We start from the raw sequence: 16,624 nt of genomic DNA, 5'->3' as shown, positions 1-16,624 counted from the left end.
TGGAATACAAGAAGTAATGTGATTAAAGATTGCTGAATGCTTGAGCTTAAATGAACAAATTAAATAGGAAATCTCTATTCAAATGCTTACCTTCACCCAAAGTCAGACAAGACAATCTGCTACATTCAAGAGGGCTTTGTGAAACAGACAATGGGCTAAATTTAACTAGCCCTGGCCTCTAGTAAAGATTATGTTACAAGTCAAAAACTGCACAAAGAGTATCACAGCTAAATTGAATCGAAAATGAAAACTGCTCTAAACCACCACCAAAGTAGTTATCGTCACCATACCATTATTATTTCGAAACTCCTGTTAAAAAGAAAAACTGAAAATTCCTTTATGTCATCATGATTCCCAGCCACCTTCTAAAAATCCTTGCTGTCAGCACACTAGTTTGCTCATGTAAACACATTGCAATATTTATACTTTGAATAACCTGGTTGAACTAGAATCTACTAGATCTTAACCTGAAAAACTCATACAGCAGCCCTAGAGTGCTCTTTACTTTCTTCTGTGGGTTCCAGTTCTTTGGATGCTTACACTCAATGTGTTTGTAATACAATACGAGTGCAATAAAGCCTGTTTTTTCCAAATCACTTAGCTATACATTATGCTTCTCCTTATCAGCAGTGTTTTGCAGGCAGCAATCCTGACTCCAGATTCCAGTACAGCCCCAGCTGACAAAGGGTGAAATGCAATATTTGCTATTTACTTGCAGATCAGCACAAATGTGGGCAGTGCATCTTATCACTTTACTGAATACTATCATCACTTTCTAATGTGTACACAAAAAAGTCAAGGTGCTGGCTACACCAATTCCAATGCCCTCATTACATCCCTCAATCTTTATATTAAATATCTTTCTTCCACAAACCACTGAGCAAATGGAAATTCCTTGCTTTATTAAGTCAAAGATTCAGAAGAGTTGGAATCCCTCCAGATCTTCACTTTTGAAGAAACTGCTGTGCTACAGTCCAAACACAAATGCAGTTACTTGATGGAAAGACATAAAAATGTCATTAATTCTGTCTGCACTGAATGTTGAAAGAGTACTACATAACCTTGAAAAGGTTGTTTCCTTCATGTGCTGTTTTAGAAAAGACTTGTTCCAGTCAATGAGACCAAATGCAAAACGATTAGGATTCCTATAATTACTGGTGAGATTTAAGGAGTCAAAAGAAAAGGTCCACTATAGTTCAGATCCCTGTAACCAACAGGGTAGCAATTAGGATGACCAAGCCGAATATTAAAAATTGACTATAACAGTCAATTTATCTACAAACTACAGATGGAGTATAATTTGGACACATTAATGCCTGATATTATTGATATGAAAAAATAAAATGCAATTAGCTTTAGAAATGAATCTAACCCACAATATTGGATTTCACAAGAACATGAATTTGTTTTCCATAATTTGCAATACTAATTGAAGTAGCAGTTAAAGCATATTATTAACTGCACCTAAATCAGCACACAAGTGACTCTAAACTCGGCAAGCATAATTCACATCCCTGTCCAAAACAGCTGAGTGTTACTGGATTCCATTCCTCATTAACCCTCAGGACTGACCTCAATGAACCGAGGATAAACCTGCAGCCCTCCAAGGCAAAGAGACAAACCGATACACTGAGAACCACAACCAGATATCTGTGGCTGGTCATTACACACCACTCAGACAGAGATCCTGCAGACATCCTGGCTTCCACACAGAGCTAGCTTTTGCTACCTTTATTGGTGAAAAGTTTACCAGCAGCCTTTCCAGTCATTACTGAACATGTACATAAGTGGCTCATGATTGGTGCCGAGTCTCCCTCATGTACCCTACAGACTTCAGGACCCCTTCTTAGCCCCAGAGCACCTCCGTTACGGTAAAAAATCGGAAAAAGAAACGCACAACACTGAGAACAGGCTTATCCCAGCTCCAGAATTTCACTTGTCTCAATATGGAGGTGTCCCACAGATATATTTACAAGGGTTAGAGTCTCTTTAGTGATGTCCTGTGAAGCACTGCCAGACTACCTCATGTGGGTTCCACAGAGATACAATACAAAGTGATAAAATGCTCTGATGAAATTGAGATGGTAGGTTGCAAAGATATATAGCTGAGTTAACTTATTACCATCTTTATGAAGGAGGAACTAAACACTTCATATTATAGAGGTAGGCGGTTCAGACAGCCACTGCTCCTGAAGTTTTTCCTCTGGGCATTTGGCAGGGGGTCATCCTGGGACTGGAGTGCCTGACTCTGGAACTGGAAGATGGTATCTGTTCCAGATAGGACAGGGGGGAAACTGGTGGTCTCCGGATGTCGCCCCAGAGGCGGGACTTAAGCAGCAGGCAGAGGAGCATTCACAGCGGAGTTCATTCTCATCTGTGAACAGTTCAAACCTGCACTTGAGGTCTCAGTTCATTTGGAGATAGCTAGGGGCATTAAAGTTTGGTTCTCTGCACTGTTCAATTCTTTTATAATCTCATGCTACAATATACTGAGCATCAAACACATCATCTCCTTAGGCTTGAATATTTCAATAAAAATAAGAATACAGATTATGAATATTCTTCAAATGTTTTGGCATTCTTTTGATGAATTGATCATTCACTACTGACTGTGATACACTCAAGTAACCTTGACTGTTGCATAAGTACTAAATCACTTCAATAGTGCAAAGCGCTGATTGGGCACAGTGATGAGGTCAGTTAACATGCTGAATGTCAAGCCTGTTCTCTGCGATACACTGGTATTCCACCCAGGGTGTACCCTGCCTTGCACACTTGTTGCTTGCTGGGATAGGCGACCCTCCACTGCGACCCTGAATTGGATGAAAATAGCTGTATGGATGTCAAGCCGTGTGAAAATCAAGAAAGAAATAAAGAAAAGAACCAATATGAGAGCAAATGAGAGCAAAGCCTTCATGCTACTGGTATGTTGAAGGAAGCTCCATGTTGTATCAGGTGCCAAGCCAGCTCCTATTTAACAATGAATCAGGAATTTGTGTACATCAACCTGACAGATCTCAGAAAGAATAGAGCATAGATATGCAGAACAATACATTAATTGTTGCCTACAACATCTATAAGAGACAAATCAATAGGAGGTTCAAGATTAATAGTCTGGGCAGGAGTGTCTAGCCACTACAGAACTCATACTTTAGTGATTGATTGCAGTCTGGCTACACTGTGCTAAACTGATCAAGTCCTAAGACCTCACTTGCTGCCTTTCCTGTATAATCACCCTAGCATGACAATATTTCAGCAGGACAGCCCATTAAACCACGCTGCTTGTGTAACAATGGCTTTCTAGACAGATAAGAATGTAGCCTTATCCTGTGGGTACCCTATTCATTAAACATGAGCACAATTGAACATTTATGGAATGAACCTGGACAACATGTGGCATTTAGGGCCAGAGACAAGTAAACAGGCACATGCTTGTCCAAGCTGTATGAGAAGAATGGGGCTACATCAAGACAGGATCTGCAACCTGGGGCAAAGAAGCAGTACTCCCCCTGTTGATTACAAATGTTAGACAGTATAATCATTTACTTATATCAGTTCATTAAAATGTCAGTGTACTAAAAATATAAATCAAATATGATGCAGTTACAAATGATGTTTCTTTAGATGCTCAGTATAATTATTGTTTATTATTGCTAGCCACAAATTAATTTAAGAAATAATCAAAGTAGGTAAATTGTGAACTAAGGCACCAATCTGGTTTACCTAATGGTATACATAACTATCCAGAAATATTCCCCATTGATATCCATCTCAAGGTAAACTTACCATTAATTAACCATTATAGTTCAACTCAGAACTGTATGTAAAAAGTTGAGGACTTTTTCTACTCTTACAGAAGGACAGCTAAGATGGCATTACAATTAACACAGCATAAGAAAGAGTACCACTCATGCCCAGGCTTTACCAGACAGTGCAGTCACATCCTTTCTGGGGAAGAGGCAAATCTGGCGGTACACCATACCTGCAATTCTTCTTTAAAATGATAAAGAGCTTTGAAAACCAGACATCAAGCCAAACCGTGCATCAGTGACCTCCTGAACCATACGAAGGCATCTGGTTTTTCACGCTAAGCAGGCAAGAACTATCCAAATCCAATCAGAAGGTTTCCTGACAACCTCCCAGTTTAGATATCTGATTTAAAAAGGTATGTCCTGACAGAGCTAGCAGCTCTCCAGATTATGACTCAGGAGAAATGCATCACTAAAAATAACTCAGACAAATGAAAGAAATCATTATCACAGTAGCTTTAGGGAACAAGAGTGATACTCTTTGTAACAGATTATCTTTTCCTTAACATTATTTGTCATATTATTTCACTTATGCAATTGGCAAAATATATATGTAAATAAAAGTTGGTGTTTGATTGTGATCAACACATACAATTTAGTACAAGTCTTGGGGAAACTCCTAAAAGTCAAAGTTTTTGGTCAGCCTTCACCTGATCATTTATTTCAAAAACTGCACCAAAAGATACGAACATTTTCATATCTCATTTGCTTGAATGTCTTCTATGCAGTAAAACTGTGTGGACTGTGAACAGCAATAACACACAAGTGAAAAACTGGGTTGTGGCAAACAGAAAACAATGGGAAATGAAGGTGCCTTCACATTTGACAGAAACATGCAAGCAAAGTCACAAAATGCCCAGCACATACCACATGTGACTCAGAAACAGACCAAACCATTGCTAATAAATTGTAAAGAAGCAATAAAAAGGGCAAACCAAATGTTAGTACGTAGTTAAAAGAGTACAATTTAAGTCAAGGCTTTGTTAAGGATGTACAATGTTCTTAATAAGGCTTCCTTTTGAAAACTTTGTATAATTCTGGTCACCACATCACAAAACAGATGCTGCTGAGAACAGAGAAAACTATAAGGGAACCCGATAAAAGTAAACCCTGTGGACTTCTTCAGAATAAATGGTGAAAGTCAAACATGTAAACTATATGAAAGTGCATTTACAACCAAGAAGAGGAGGCAGTTCTTTATGCAAAGAGTTGTGGGAGCATGGAACAAGCTAACCAACTATGCAGTCAAAAAATTTAAATTCAAATGTACACAATAAATTAAATCCAATCAAATGTTTTCTTTTGTCCTCCAACATTGGGGTGTGAGATTGATTTTGAGGAGTGTGAAAGGCATGTTTAACCTACCTTTGAAATGGTCAGTTTCTTTCGAGGCATGTGACGAAATGGATTCCATTTTTGTCAAGGGACTATTTCCCAATACAGCTACATTAGCACAATTCTACAGTCACTTTGAGTCATTCACACACATCCAGTGCGAAGGCAACTTTAGGGGGTGCCCTAGGAGTGGAACTAGGAAAAACTGCTTTTATTTGGATGAAAAAGTGCTATTTTTTGCCTTTGCCCTTATGACTGAATTCAGATGACAGATGAATCTTACAGTACATACAGTTTTTACTATTAATTATTATAAATATTACAGTTTTAGGGGAGTGATATGTGTTCCTGGCCCTGGGAGACCAGAGTGCACCAGGTTCTGCTGGAAACTTATAATACACACCAACTAGGAGTGAACATCAGTGATTAATGGTGAACAGCATCATTGTATTAGCCCCTTTCTAAAATTGAACCCAATGTTTTTTTCTGGTTTCAGGGATTCTGAAACCCCTCTTAAAAAATATCATCCACGTTCTTCCTTTTAAAGGCAACGCTTGAATTTCATTTTCAACCACATACACAAAACATCTCTCAAGAGCACTAAGGCTTATGAAGTGAATTTACTTTCTTTAGGTATTTAATATTTTAAAAGAGAAACAGCAATAAAACACCTCAAGATGTGTCAGTGATAAGAGCAGAGAAAAAATGACTAATATGCACTTCATCCCCAAAATCCCTGCTCATCATCCATAGACAAGTCAGCAGAAGACTTTAAACATGCAATACATTTCATACATATTATTTCTCACAGTTTGCTGCCACAATATTTTAAATTAATGTGGCCTGATTATTTGATTTACTGAGAGACTAAAACATAAACCAATGTTTAGGCCATCAGAAAACATTAGTGAAAATAGTTTAGGCTAAACACACTACATCTTCTCTCTTTTGTATTTGGGAATCACCAATTATTTTACTTTTTTCACCTCCACATTTGGAACTGCCAGTGGCTAATTAAATGGGTTCAGCTTGTACCAGCATGGGAGAACATGTGTTCATCTTCAAGTCATGCACCTTGTTGTTGTACAAGGCCTACTGCACACGTAGCAGAATGCAGTAACTGATGGATGACTGATAAGTCTCGCCAAAAAACACCTGGTAAAACCGCAGGGGTCAATGTGGTTCAGGTGGTCTCAACCCACGCAATCCTAGGGGTATTCACCCATCAACTCGCAGGCAAATGAGGCATCCCAATCACTGTCACCTAATGACAATTCAAACTGGTGGTCTCAGGACTATCTAGCGCTCAGCAGTGGCAGCAGAAAAGATGACTTGGAATACAACCAGCATCCATGAGTTAATACGCAGAGCCTCTTTTCTTGTTGTGCATTGGGTAGAGAGAGAACACATGTAACCACTTAAGCCTTTCCTGCTCTGCACTCACCTTACATTAGACTCAGCACACTGCCCTGCAAGTATTACAAGCACACTTTATTTTCTTTGGAACCTGAAGGCATTTCACTGGAATTCAGTAAAAGGGATAGGTATCAATTTCCATAAGCCAGGGAAATAGAACAAAAACAAAAGATTCTGTCTCTACTTTGTAAGCCACAGGTTTTGCTTCAAAAAATAAAATTACTAATAATTGCTTGCTATGTGTACAGTGTTTTGCAACCCAAGGATCCCAAAGTGCTTTATATACAGAAGGGGACCCACTTTATTCAACACTGATTGTTTATTCAACACCCAGCTAGAGGACATGTAGTAGCCATCATAAACCAGCACTGCAGTGTTGTGTAGAAAGTGAGAAATTACTTCACCTACTGAATTAAGGAGAAAATTGTGGAAGTCCAATAGTACAAGACCATAATGGAATTTAACCAAGACACCAGGATCAACACCCCTAGCCTTCTGAATGTTTAAAGTTCAAGGAGTAAGGACCTCAGTCGAAGGTATCAACCTCCTGCTGGAGTTGGTACCATTACAAATGTTGTGAGTTGTCCTGCTGTCTTGAGCAGAAGGTTGTATTAGGTCTTGCTACAATTTTGTATAAAATTGTTGCACTTATTACTGTGTTTAATCTATTTATTTAAATTTCTATAATTCATTAAGCTTACTTTTAATTGTTTCTCCTGTTTTTATTTCTCCAGATAAAACAGCTCGCCTACAGGAAGCCAGAAGAAAATTTCATAGCTTATGAAAAGCTATTACATTGACATACTGTATTACTACAATCACAACTGTGCTTAAGACATAATAGCACACATTTTAATACACCAGGTATTGCCTTAATAGAGATTATTTTAAGATGGCGAATTTTTAAAACCACTTAAATTTTTACATTTTGAATCACAGGTAAAGAGATGAATACAGTGATTAAGGAGACTTTCACCACCATAGCAAACCAGAAAACCTTCTGCATACGTATTCTGTCAGTGTGTGGACAGAATTGGATTCTCAACTGAAAGGAAAGGTCTGAATTACAATCAGGATCTAATCTTTAATAATGTTCTACTCATGTTTTTTTAATGAACTGGAAAATTACAATTTTTCCATTCATTCCATTACATTATTAACAGACTACATTATGCAGCACCCGGCAAGAAAACCAAGCTCCCCCAGCATTTCAAGTCCACCCTGTGCTTCTCACACTACACAAAAGATATCCCATGATGCTCTGTAGCTCCTTTACAAGTACTTAATTGCAAAACAAAACACTTCTTCCGAGCCCCACCAAACCCACACAGAGCATCCCTCAGCACTCTTATTATAATCTCATCTAACCACAGTGTCACTGCCATTACTCCTGGTTTGATCCCAGTTCTGTCTGGATCAAGAGGTGTTGGAAGATGACACTCTTCCTCTCAGGCCAGCCCCTTCTGGTGTCTCAGCTCTGTTTTTAAGATGTGGAGGAGTGTGCTCCCAACACATACTGCACACACAATAAAGAATTAGAAGCAAAAAGCACTTGGACCCCCAAAAAATGTATTACTGACCAGCCACTACTTCCCAAAAGCATGCTGTTTTCATGGAAATAGATAAGTTTCCTATTACACAACTGTGGGATATTCTTTAGGCTAATATCAGATGCTCTGTTATCTAAGGCTCTTTCATTACCATGAGAAACATATGAATAGCTCCAAGGCAAACAAGATAAATGCATAATCTGAGAGGCATTAAAAACTTAATAAATGGTATTGGTTGCAATAGTCATTTGCTGTGCTCTTTAATGTCTCGACATGAAATAATTTTGCTTTGCTGCTTCATCTGCACAGTCTCAAGGATCCTCAGCTAATGGAAGCCCAAGTGAAAAAAGCTGCTGTGTAAGTCAAGTCCTGTTCCTTAAACCTTTCTTATGACAGCAGCATTTCTTAACCGCTGTGCTTTCAGACATTAACGTGTGTACCTTGCAAGTTTGGAAGGATCCTGTATGAAAAATATTAAAAAATGAATACATTTGAACTGTGTTTATATATTAATCTAGGTGTCACATTTGATGCATACACATGAGACAGAGGCTAGGCTTCAAGACTGGACATGTGGGAATCATATGTTGTCCAAGTTCTGTTTTTCAAGACTGATGGACATCCATCCGTCTTCAAGCCCTGTCATCAAATGCCAGGTTGCGGGGGAGCCAGAGTCTATTCCTGCAGGCACCAGGTGCAAGGCGGTGTACATTCTGGAACACCAGCCCATATCAGGGTAGAAAGGTTCAAACACAGACACAATCACACCAGGGACAATTTTTTCCAGATGTCAACCAACCTCTCAGTATGTCTTTGGATGGTGGGAGGAAAGCACAGCACCCAAAGAAAACCCCCATGAACATGGGAAGAACGTGCTAACTTCACACAGATAGCACCCCAGGAATTGATCCCAGGGCTCCAGTGCGGTGTGGCAGCAATGGTAACCACTGCGCCATTGGTGAACATAAAAACAAAAAAAATGTCTGTAAGCAGCTGAGCAAAAACTCAGAGCAACACGGTCATCAGTTCCTGCCAGAATAAGCATGACTATACACACTGAGTAGTTCAAGTAGGTAGCTGCGTCAGCATGCATAGGCTGCAAAGGAGCAAGTTAAAGTTTATTCCATGCTGAAAAGAGAAGAAAAGAAACAGACTCCACAGCCAGCCGAAACGTTGTTTTTCGGTTGTGAGCCCAAATTTCACACCCGAAGAAGGCTCCACAGCCAAAGCAAATTTTTTCTTTTCTTCTCTTTTCAGCATGGAATAAACCTTTCCTTGTTCCTATACACATTGAGACCAATTTCAAGGTTACGATCCAACAATTAAATAAGTTCTGTTTATAATATTAATAATGTGTTTATGCCTGTTACATGTATGGGTTTCTGGACACAGGGGCGGTGCACCACAAAATATTTCATATTTATGCAAGTGTGGGGTGGAAAGAGTTGAAAAACATTGACTTGGACCAACACGGTCTTTTGTGAGGACGATGGAAGAATTCCATTTAAGGTGGGAAGACACTTTCAAACAATCTGAAGACTGCTATTTACAGTCATACACTGGACTTTCCAGTTTTGCCCCCAACATAATGAGGCCTCTCGCCCGTGCGATATGAATGTCGTAGTGCTGAAAAGAAATTCCTCTTACTCAAGTCAAAAATGGATTGCCTGTGGAGTACTTATTGGAATGTGGTGACCCTGTGACAACTCCACTTAACCAATTTGTATGTACAGAGCCAGGCATCAATTACGGACTTTTCACAGCACACTAAGAAAGTTTAAATTCAGCACCCTATCGATCAACAGATAATAAACGTTATCCATCCATCCAGCAGTACTGCTCATTAGCAGTGTTAAAATGCTCAAACATTGTTGGACTGCCATAGTGTTAAAAGAGAATTTTTATTAAAAAATGAAACATGATAGAACCTCACACCCAGTCAGTCACACAAATATTAGAAATTTGTGTAGAAAAACAGTTCTACTAAACTGCCTGCAAATGCACATATTAGTCCATTTTGTTGTGCTCTGTTAAGTGAAAAGTTTCATTCTATTATACCGCACTTTAGTTTCAGAATTAGCCATTTACAACCACATTCCCAGCCAGAGGCCACTGGACATAGCCGCAGGTCAGACTGGCGTATCTCAACAAGAATGCTGTAGCTGTTTTGCTCAGTGTTCTCTGAAAGGACAGTTAGGGAATAGTTTGCAACCAGACTGCCTCTCCAAGCACTGCATGAAACTTTGTGCTTAAGCCCAACATAAACATTATAGCCTTTATATCTGCAGAGAGGAAAGAAATAGCTCAATTTATTTAACTTTTAATGAACTGTAAATCCTCAATCCACACTCTAGTACAGTAAAGAGTTCTGCAAATCATAGCGGGAAAATATATGCAGCTTGCCAGCAACCCATTCACTAGAGTAGCATGAATTTGATTTCTTGGATTGATCTTAGTCAGAAAGGTTAAAAATAATTTGAGAGAATGTGATTTATGCATTGATTTACCCTTCAATCAATTATAAGGGTATTTCAATCATGTGAGATAAATAATTCTTCTATATAAAAACTTTGTGTAGGAGCAAAAACTAATACCAGAACACTGCCTGTGGAAAGCTGCCTTTCCGCTCTCTATAGGTGAATCAGATTTTTATTCATTTTTTCCTACAATCTCTTAATACATCACAATGAAAGCACACAACTTTATTCAAAAATAAAAAAAAGAAAATGCTCTTCAGCTTTAATTCTCAATCACAGCATTACCTCAGTCAGTGCCACCCTAGCTCATAAGAACATAAGAAAGGTTATAAATAAGAGGAGGCCATTCTGGCTTACTCATTTGGTAGTTAATAGCTAGTGTGGTAGTTAATGGCTAACTGATCCAAGTATCTCATTCAGTTGTCTCTTAAACAAAGCCAGGATCTCAGCTCCTTCCCAGAAAACACAATCCCACGCAGACCTTGAGCACAACCTTTAAAGAGCACTTAGACCAGCAGTGAGAATCATTGCACTGCTAGAGACAACTGCAGTGCTTTGTGTCATTTTGCAACACCTTCTTCCCCTGCATAATAAACCACATAATCTTAGATGAATGCTTGACTGTACCTTGGTCTCAATTAAAAGCTTTGATGTTATCTCTAAGTCTGAAATGATTTAATGCTTCCTATAGATCCTGAAAAGGAAGTGATATCCCTTTTTATAATATTTCTAGTAAACACCATCACCATCAACGGAAGTGCTATCCACATATTTAGATGTACTGCAATTGAAAGACAAATCAGAAATGATGGAGACTGGCTACCTAGTGAGTTCACAAAGGCAAGAGCCCAATGTACCCAATTTGTACAGTAAAAACTTTGCATGTCCTCCTTTACTCCAGGGGCAGGAAATCTGCAGCCTCTCAGACACAAACTGCACCCCATTCCACACACTCCAGGATGTCAAAAACAAACAAAGGAACTCCAAAGAATACTATGAGAGTATTTACAAAGGATTTCAGCCATCAAATCTCTATATAGCCTAATCATTTGTTTGGGGGGGGGGTTCAACATACAAGTTTAGTTCAGAACTACAAATGCAGTCTTTCACACAGATGAGGTTGCACAATGGTACTCTGATCAGAAGAAATGCAAGGGAAAAGGATAGGACTCTTTATTAAACATAACGGCATCACTTTCACAACCTACATGTAAATAGATGCAAAAACGGAGTAACTTCAGCTATTAAGGCAGGAGTGCCCAACTCCAGGCCCTCAGGGGCTGCTGTCCAGCAGGTTTTATGAGTATCTTTAAACCTCCGATTTCGAAAGAACAAGGAAAGGCTTCAGCTTGTTCAATTTAGTCAATAATGAGTTCAATTAGGTAATTAAAGGCTCAGGCGGACAGAATAAACATTCTTTACTCAGAAACGTTCTGGCCCTCCAGGAGTGGAGTTGAGTTACGCCAATGATTTAAGGATTCCACATTGTGATAATGACACTAAGGGCAAAGCCCACGGAGTGCACTTTGCTGACGGCAGGACTGCAGCAAACTCGTACCCGCACAAAACAAAAAAAAAGCTTTGGCAACCAGGCCTACAGTCTTTCAACAAGCACCTTATTGAGCACTGACCACTATGCCAGTGCTTCTCAGCCCTGATCCTAGAAAACACTGGCAAAACTTCTGGCTTCAGCTCCAGCCCAGCTCTTAACCACAGGCTCAGTTGAGTTGTTTACTTTTGAGGGGATATTTTTCAAATTGGCTCTCAGCTCTTACAAGGTCAAAGGGCATTTGCAATGGGTAATAACTCTTTGGTTTCTGAGATGCCCTCATTCAGGTGCGCTGTCTGAAATGGGACCTCTGCAGAAGGAAAATGAAGCTCACTGCAGGAAGGTGAGAGATCAGCTGGAACGAAAAACCAGCCTGCACGGCGGTTCCCCCCCAAACAGGGGTTGGGGACCACAGCACTAAGCAAACACACAAACTGATAAACTGTCAGAACATGACACAAACTCATACCTCAATCTACTTCTGCCCAGTGCCAACTTCCTCTCACAGCTCATCACTGAGAGGAATGAAAATGGCCATAGCAGGTCAAGGGGTCTTTTATTTCATTACTGGGGATATACACAACCACGTAAATATGTCCTGCTTTTACACAGAAATGAAACAATCCAAATGTTAGAGTACGTGGGCTGCACAAGGCAGCTGTATGGTATGACAGAGCAAAGCCACACACAGATAATATGCTCCCAGGCCCGCCAGATCTGCCTGCTATTGTCAGCCATGCAGCAGCTCACAATCAGGCAGGGCCGCGCGCCAGCTGCTCTCTTGGGAAAGCTCCGAGAGCAGGCGACTGAAAGGAGCTCTTGCACAGACACCAGCTGAATCCTCACTCTTTACCAAATCCTGTCCTTCCCATTTCCTCCCACTAAAACGTCTGCTCAGCTCTCAAAGGAAGAAAATGTCACCACAAACAAAGCACAGAGGAAAAGTAAAAAGGAAATGTTGTGTAGCATAACAAAATGAGCTTGCTGACGTAAATAAAAAAGCACTTTTGCGGGGGGTTCCTTCGGGATTAGGCCCAGTTGACATGTTATTAAGGCTTAAAGTGGCCTTGGGCTGGCCAATTAAAATTTAAGATTTATCTGGCTTCAGAAAAGAAATTTTTACACATTCTTTCTGACTTGGTTTCTCAAACACTCACAGAGAATTACTAACATTTCACAGAACAGGACACCACAACGCTCAAAGACCCACAGTTCAGAAATGCTGAGACAAGACAAGAATATTCCTCCTGGAATCAATAAAGTCAATATTACAATGACGTTTTTCCTTCCTGGATATTTGCATAAATGTAAAGCCTAGTGAGTCACTAGGTGTTATTTAAGAGTAAGTGACCTTAAAACTTCAGAACAAATAGGAACACTATTATGTCAGCTGAAAGGCTGGTACTATAATGAATATTCAGGACACAAAATAGCTTGCTTCAGATGGGTTTAATTTCTATTAGATCACAAAATCCTTTAATAACCCACAAACTCTAAATGACATTGAAGGATTGGAACGAGAACGACAACTATTATTCTTCGAGACGATCCCCAGTTTCCAAACAGTCCACTCAGTTGTTCCACAAGCTGGACAATCGAAGTTGAGGCGCGTCGCGTTTTTGGGATAGGTTAACACAAATATTTAACTTTAAGACTTGAAAAACTAAAGATGTCTATTTTGAGATCTCAACATGATGGATTTCTGACATAAAATTTGCAATACAACACAACCTCAAACGGTGAATTCACACAGCTTTTGGAGACGGGTATGGCGATGACTGAAACAATACAACATTGTGCAGTCTTGTCAATGCCCCGTTGAAACTGTCAAAAACCTTCTGCTTTCCTCATCGCGCAAGCGAGGCATACAGCGCAAACATCTCAGATTTGATTCTGGGATCCTGTGCCATTAGCTGGGATCAGGATTCCCCGAACAGTCCCCGTGACAGCTGTGCAGCATTTTGCAATCTGACATGTGGGACCCTGGTGACCAGTATCCCTCTGGTTTGTTATAGAGCAGGAAACGGTGGGACATTTGAGCTCTATTACAATCACACGTCAAAACCGAAATTCTATTTTTTCCGGATCTCATATTCCTCGTTTTATGTGATCAATGTATGTCTACAAACGTAAAAATCAAAAGCCTCCGTGGGATACGATAAAGCAATACTTAGGAAATTCTGGGTCGCTTGGCTTTGTTTTGGAAAAAAAACATTTTGGCCCACTTCAAATAGTCATAATCGCAATCAACATTCATAAACTTTTTTCATGCTTAGGTTTCAGACCAACATGAATTTCAAAGTTTACACAATTTCTGGAAAAACAATAAGGTAATTATTTTAATAGTTCTGTAAATATGAATCAGACACGCATGCAACACAGAATAATTACCCTTTATCGGGCTTACGCCTTTCTCCAAAACGGCTTATATTTTTACAGGTGGGCATTTTACTGGAGTTTAAGAGCAGTGCCGCACCCAGGATCTGAACCCGCAATCTTCCAGCCCTAAGTCCAGAGCTCTAACTTCTCCTCTTGGTAGTTGAATAGTTGTATTATCTTTGCCACAATTATAAGTAATACTTAATCGAAGCTAACTTATTAGTTTCACAAATATTTTAAAGTAGGCTTTGAATGCTCCATTATAAATGGAAGTAAAAAGTATAAATTATGTCACTCACATAAATATTTATATATACACCAATATTTTCAATATCTAAGAAGAAAGCGAAAGCTGAAATGAATAACATTCAATTCGGTAACTTCGCAGCTGGCAGTTTATTTCAAGTGGCAGGTTTTTCAAATTAACCAATCAATGCCAAATAACGTATTTTTGGAGTCTCGCTCCCGGCGAATGGACCCTCACAGATGGTCAGTGGAGGACTGGAGATCTATCAAGTCTGACAGGTCTTGTGCCTTAAAAAAACGATATTAGCATAACTTTTAAGTTGCCCGTCTTCCCGGTGTTTCATTGCAATGGCTACACGTTGTTTGTGTATTGCTCTTCTACAATAAAACAAAATGTGACACGCATACTATAGTAAACAACGCCCACAGTGCTTACGACTTTAAAAAGGCAAGGTGCTCTCTCCCTTATTTGAACGATCCCCGAGGTGGCAGAAAAAAAAACATCATTACTCATCTATTGTTTACAACACCAGTTTACTCAGCACCAATAAACGGCAAAAAGTTTTCCCCAAAACATAAGTCAAAAAGATTAAGTAAAATCACAATATAGATCGCGGCACTGACTTCAAGACATCCCTTCCCTTAATGATCTCTAAAGAAGACCAGCAATTGCCTACACATTCAAATAATAAAATATTTCCATTAAAAAGTAGTAAAAAAGTCAACTTACGGACTTTAATTTTCTTGTGGTCAAGCTTACGGACCGCACTTTGTAAAGTTTCCAGTCGATGTTGTATTCGGGTGGATTTCTGCGCTATGAGACCGGCTTCTGCTTCTATCTCCCCAAATATATTGCTGGCGTGTCTCGATAAATCGGAAAGTTGACAGAGGACACTGGTCAGCGCGTGACAGCAAACCTCCTCCAAGGATGCGAACAAGGCTTTCTTCTGAACTTTGTAACCATCAATCCCGACGAGTCTCCCATCTCCGCGGTCACCCAGTGATCTCATTTTGCAGTCCTCCTCGTTCAACCTGCACAGCCGCAGGGGTTCCACGGTCCTCTGGTGAAAAGGCATTTTTAACCCGGCTCCACGAAAGAGAATACGGAAAAATTAACCTTTACGCTTAAGGTCCACGTAAACGTTGCATTGAGTCATACATTGTAGAGTGTGCACACAATACGTCCCGCCATGTTTCACAGAAGATGCAAAATTTAGCCAGTGTACGTTGAATCACCAGAAGTCTGCTGAACAGCGAACTCTGGAAACCAAACTCCAGCAAAAAGTGAAGCGCTGTGAATCAAAAGGAAAACACGGCAAACCACGCAACCACCTGTGGGTAGTGGAACCGGAGTCTGTGCTTCTGCGCCCGAGAAAAATCCTGGAACAGAGTTACCTGCGTTTTCCTATCGGGAGCGGCGCTCTGTCTGGACAAAAATACGGACTGGATTTTCATGCGGAACACCGTCATATTGCATGATACGAGGGAATGTAACGCTTGCGTACTTCAACCAGTAAAGAACACGGTCTAACAAGTTGCAGGTCCTAGTCATAGCATTGTTAATCGTTTTTTTTTCATTTTATATTGCCCGATGAAAACAACAAAATAACAGATCTAAAACATATTAATATTTTATATATTTTTATATATTAATATATTAAGAAGGAAAGGTATCCAAATATAAACAGTGAACGATAATTTTCAGTTCAAAACATTTTTTTTGTTTAAAATATAAATATCCACTCTTGTCTAGCGCCCTGCAGCTATTTAGGGATATAAAATCCTCAGCAGGTGACGACTTTGAAAATAGTGATAACTGAGACCGATTAAGTTAATAAATGGCTCACTTGGGCAAACTATTTT

General features: G+C 39.6%; 1 protein-coding gene across 2 annotated transcripts in view; it reads right to left on the bottom strand.

Annotated features, from left to right (window-relative positions):
- The window catches only part of nhsl1b (NHS-like 1b), a 184,610-nt gene extending 168,616 nt beyond the window's left edge, over positions 1 to 15,994 (bottom strand). For both annotated transcript variants that reach the window (XM_088938920.1, XM_088938929.1), the window contains exon 1: positions 15,492 to 15,994. In XM_088938920.1, coding sequence (XP_088795046.1) covers positions 15,492 to 15,837 — 346 coding nt within the window. In that variant the 5' untranslated portion in view covers positions 15,838 to 15,994. The remainder of the gene's footprint in view (positions 1 to 15,491) is intronic.
- Between the last annotated feature and the right edge of the window lie 630 nt (positions 15,995 to 16,624).

Source organism: Atractosteus spatula, chromosome 2 (assembly GCF_055471065.1).
Source record: "Atractosteus spatula isolate fAtrSpa1 chromosome 2, fAtrSpa1.hap1, whole genome shotgun sequence".
Classification (NCBI taxonomy): domain Eukaryota; kingdom Metazoa; phylum Chordata; class Actinopteri; order Semionotiformes; family Lepisosteidae; genus Atractosteus; species Atractosteus spatula.
The sequence above is the reverse complement of the archived record's forward strand: the minus strand, read 5'-3'. Positions and strand labels throughout refer to the sequence as shown.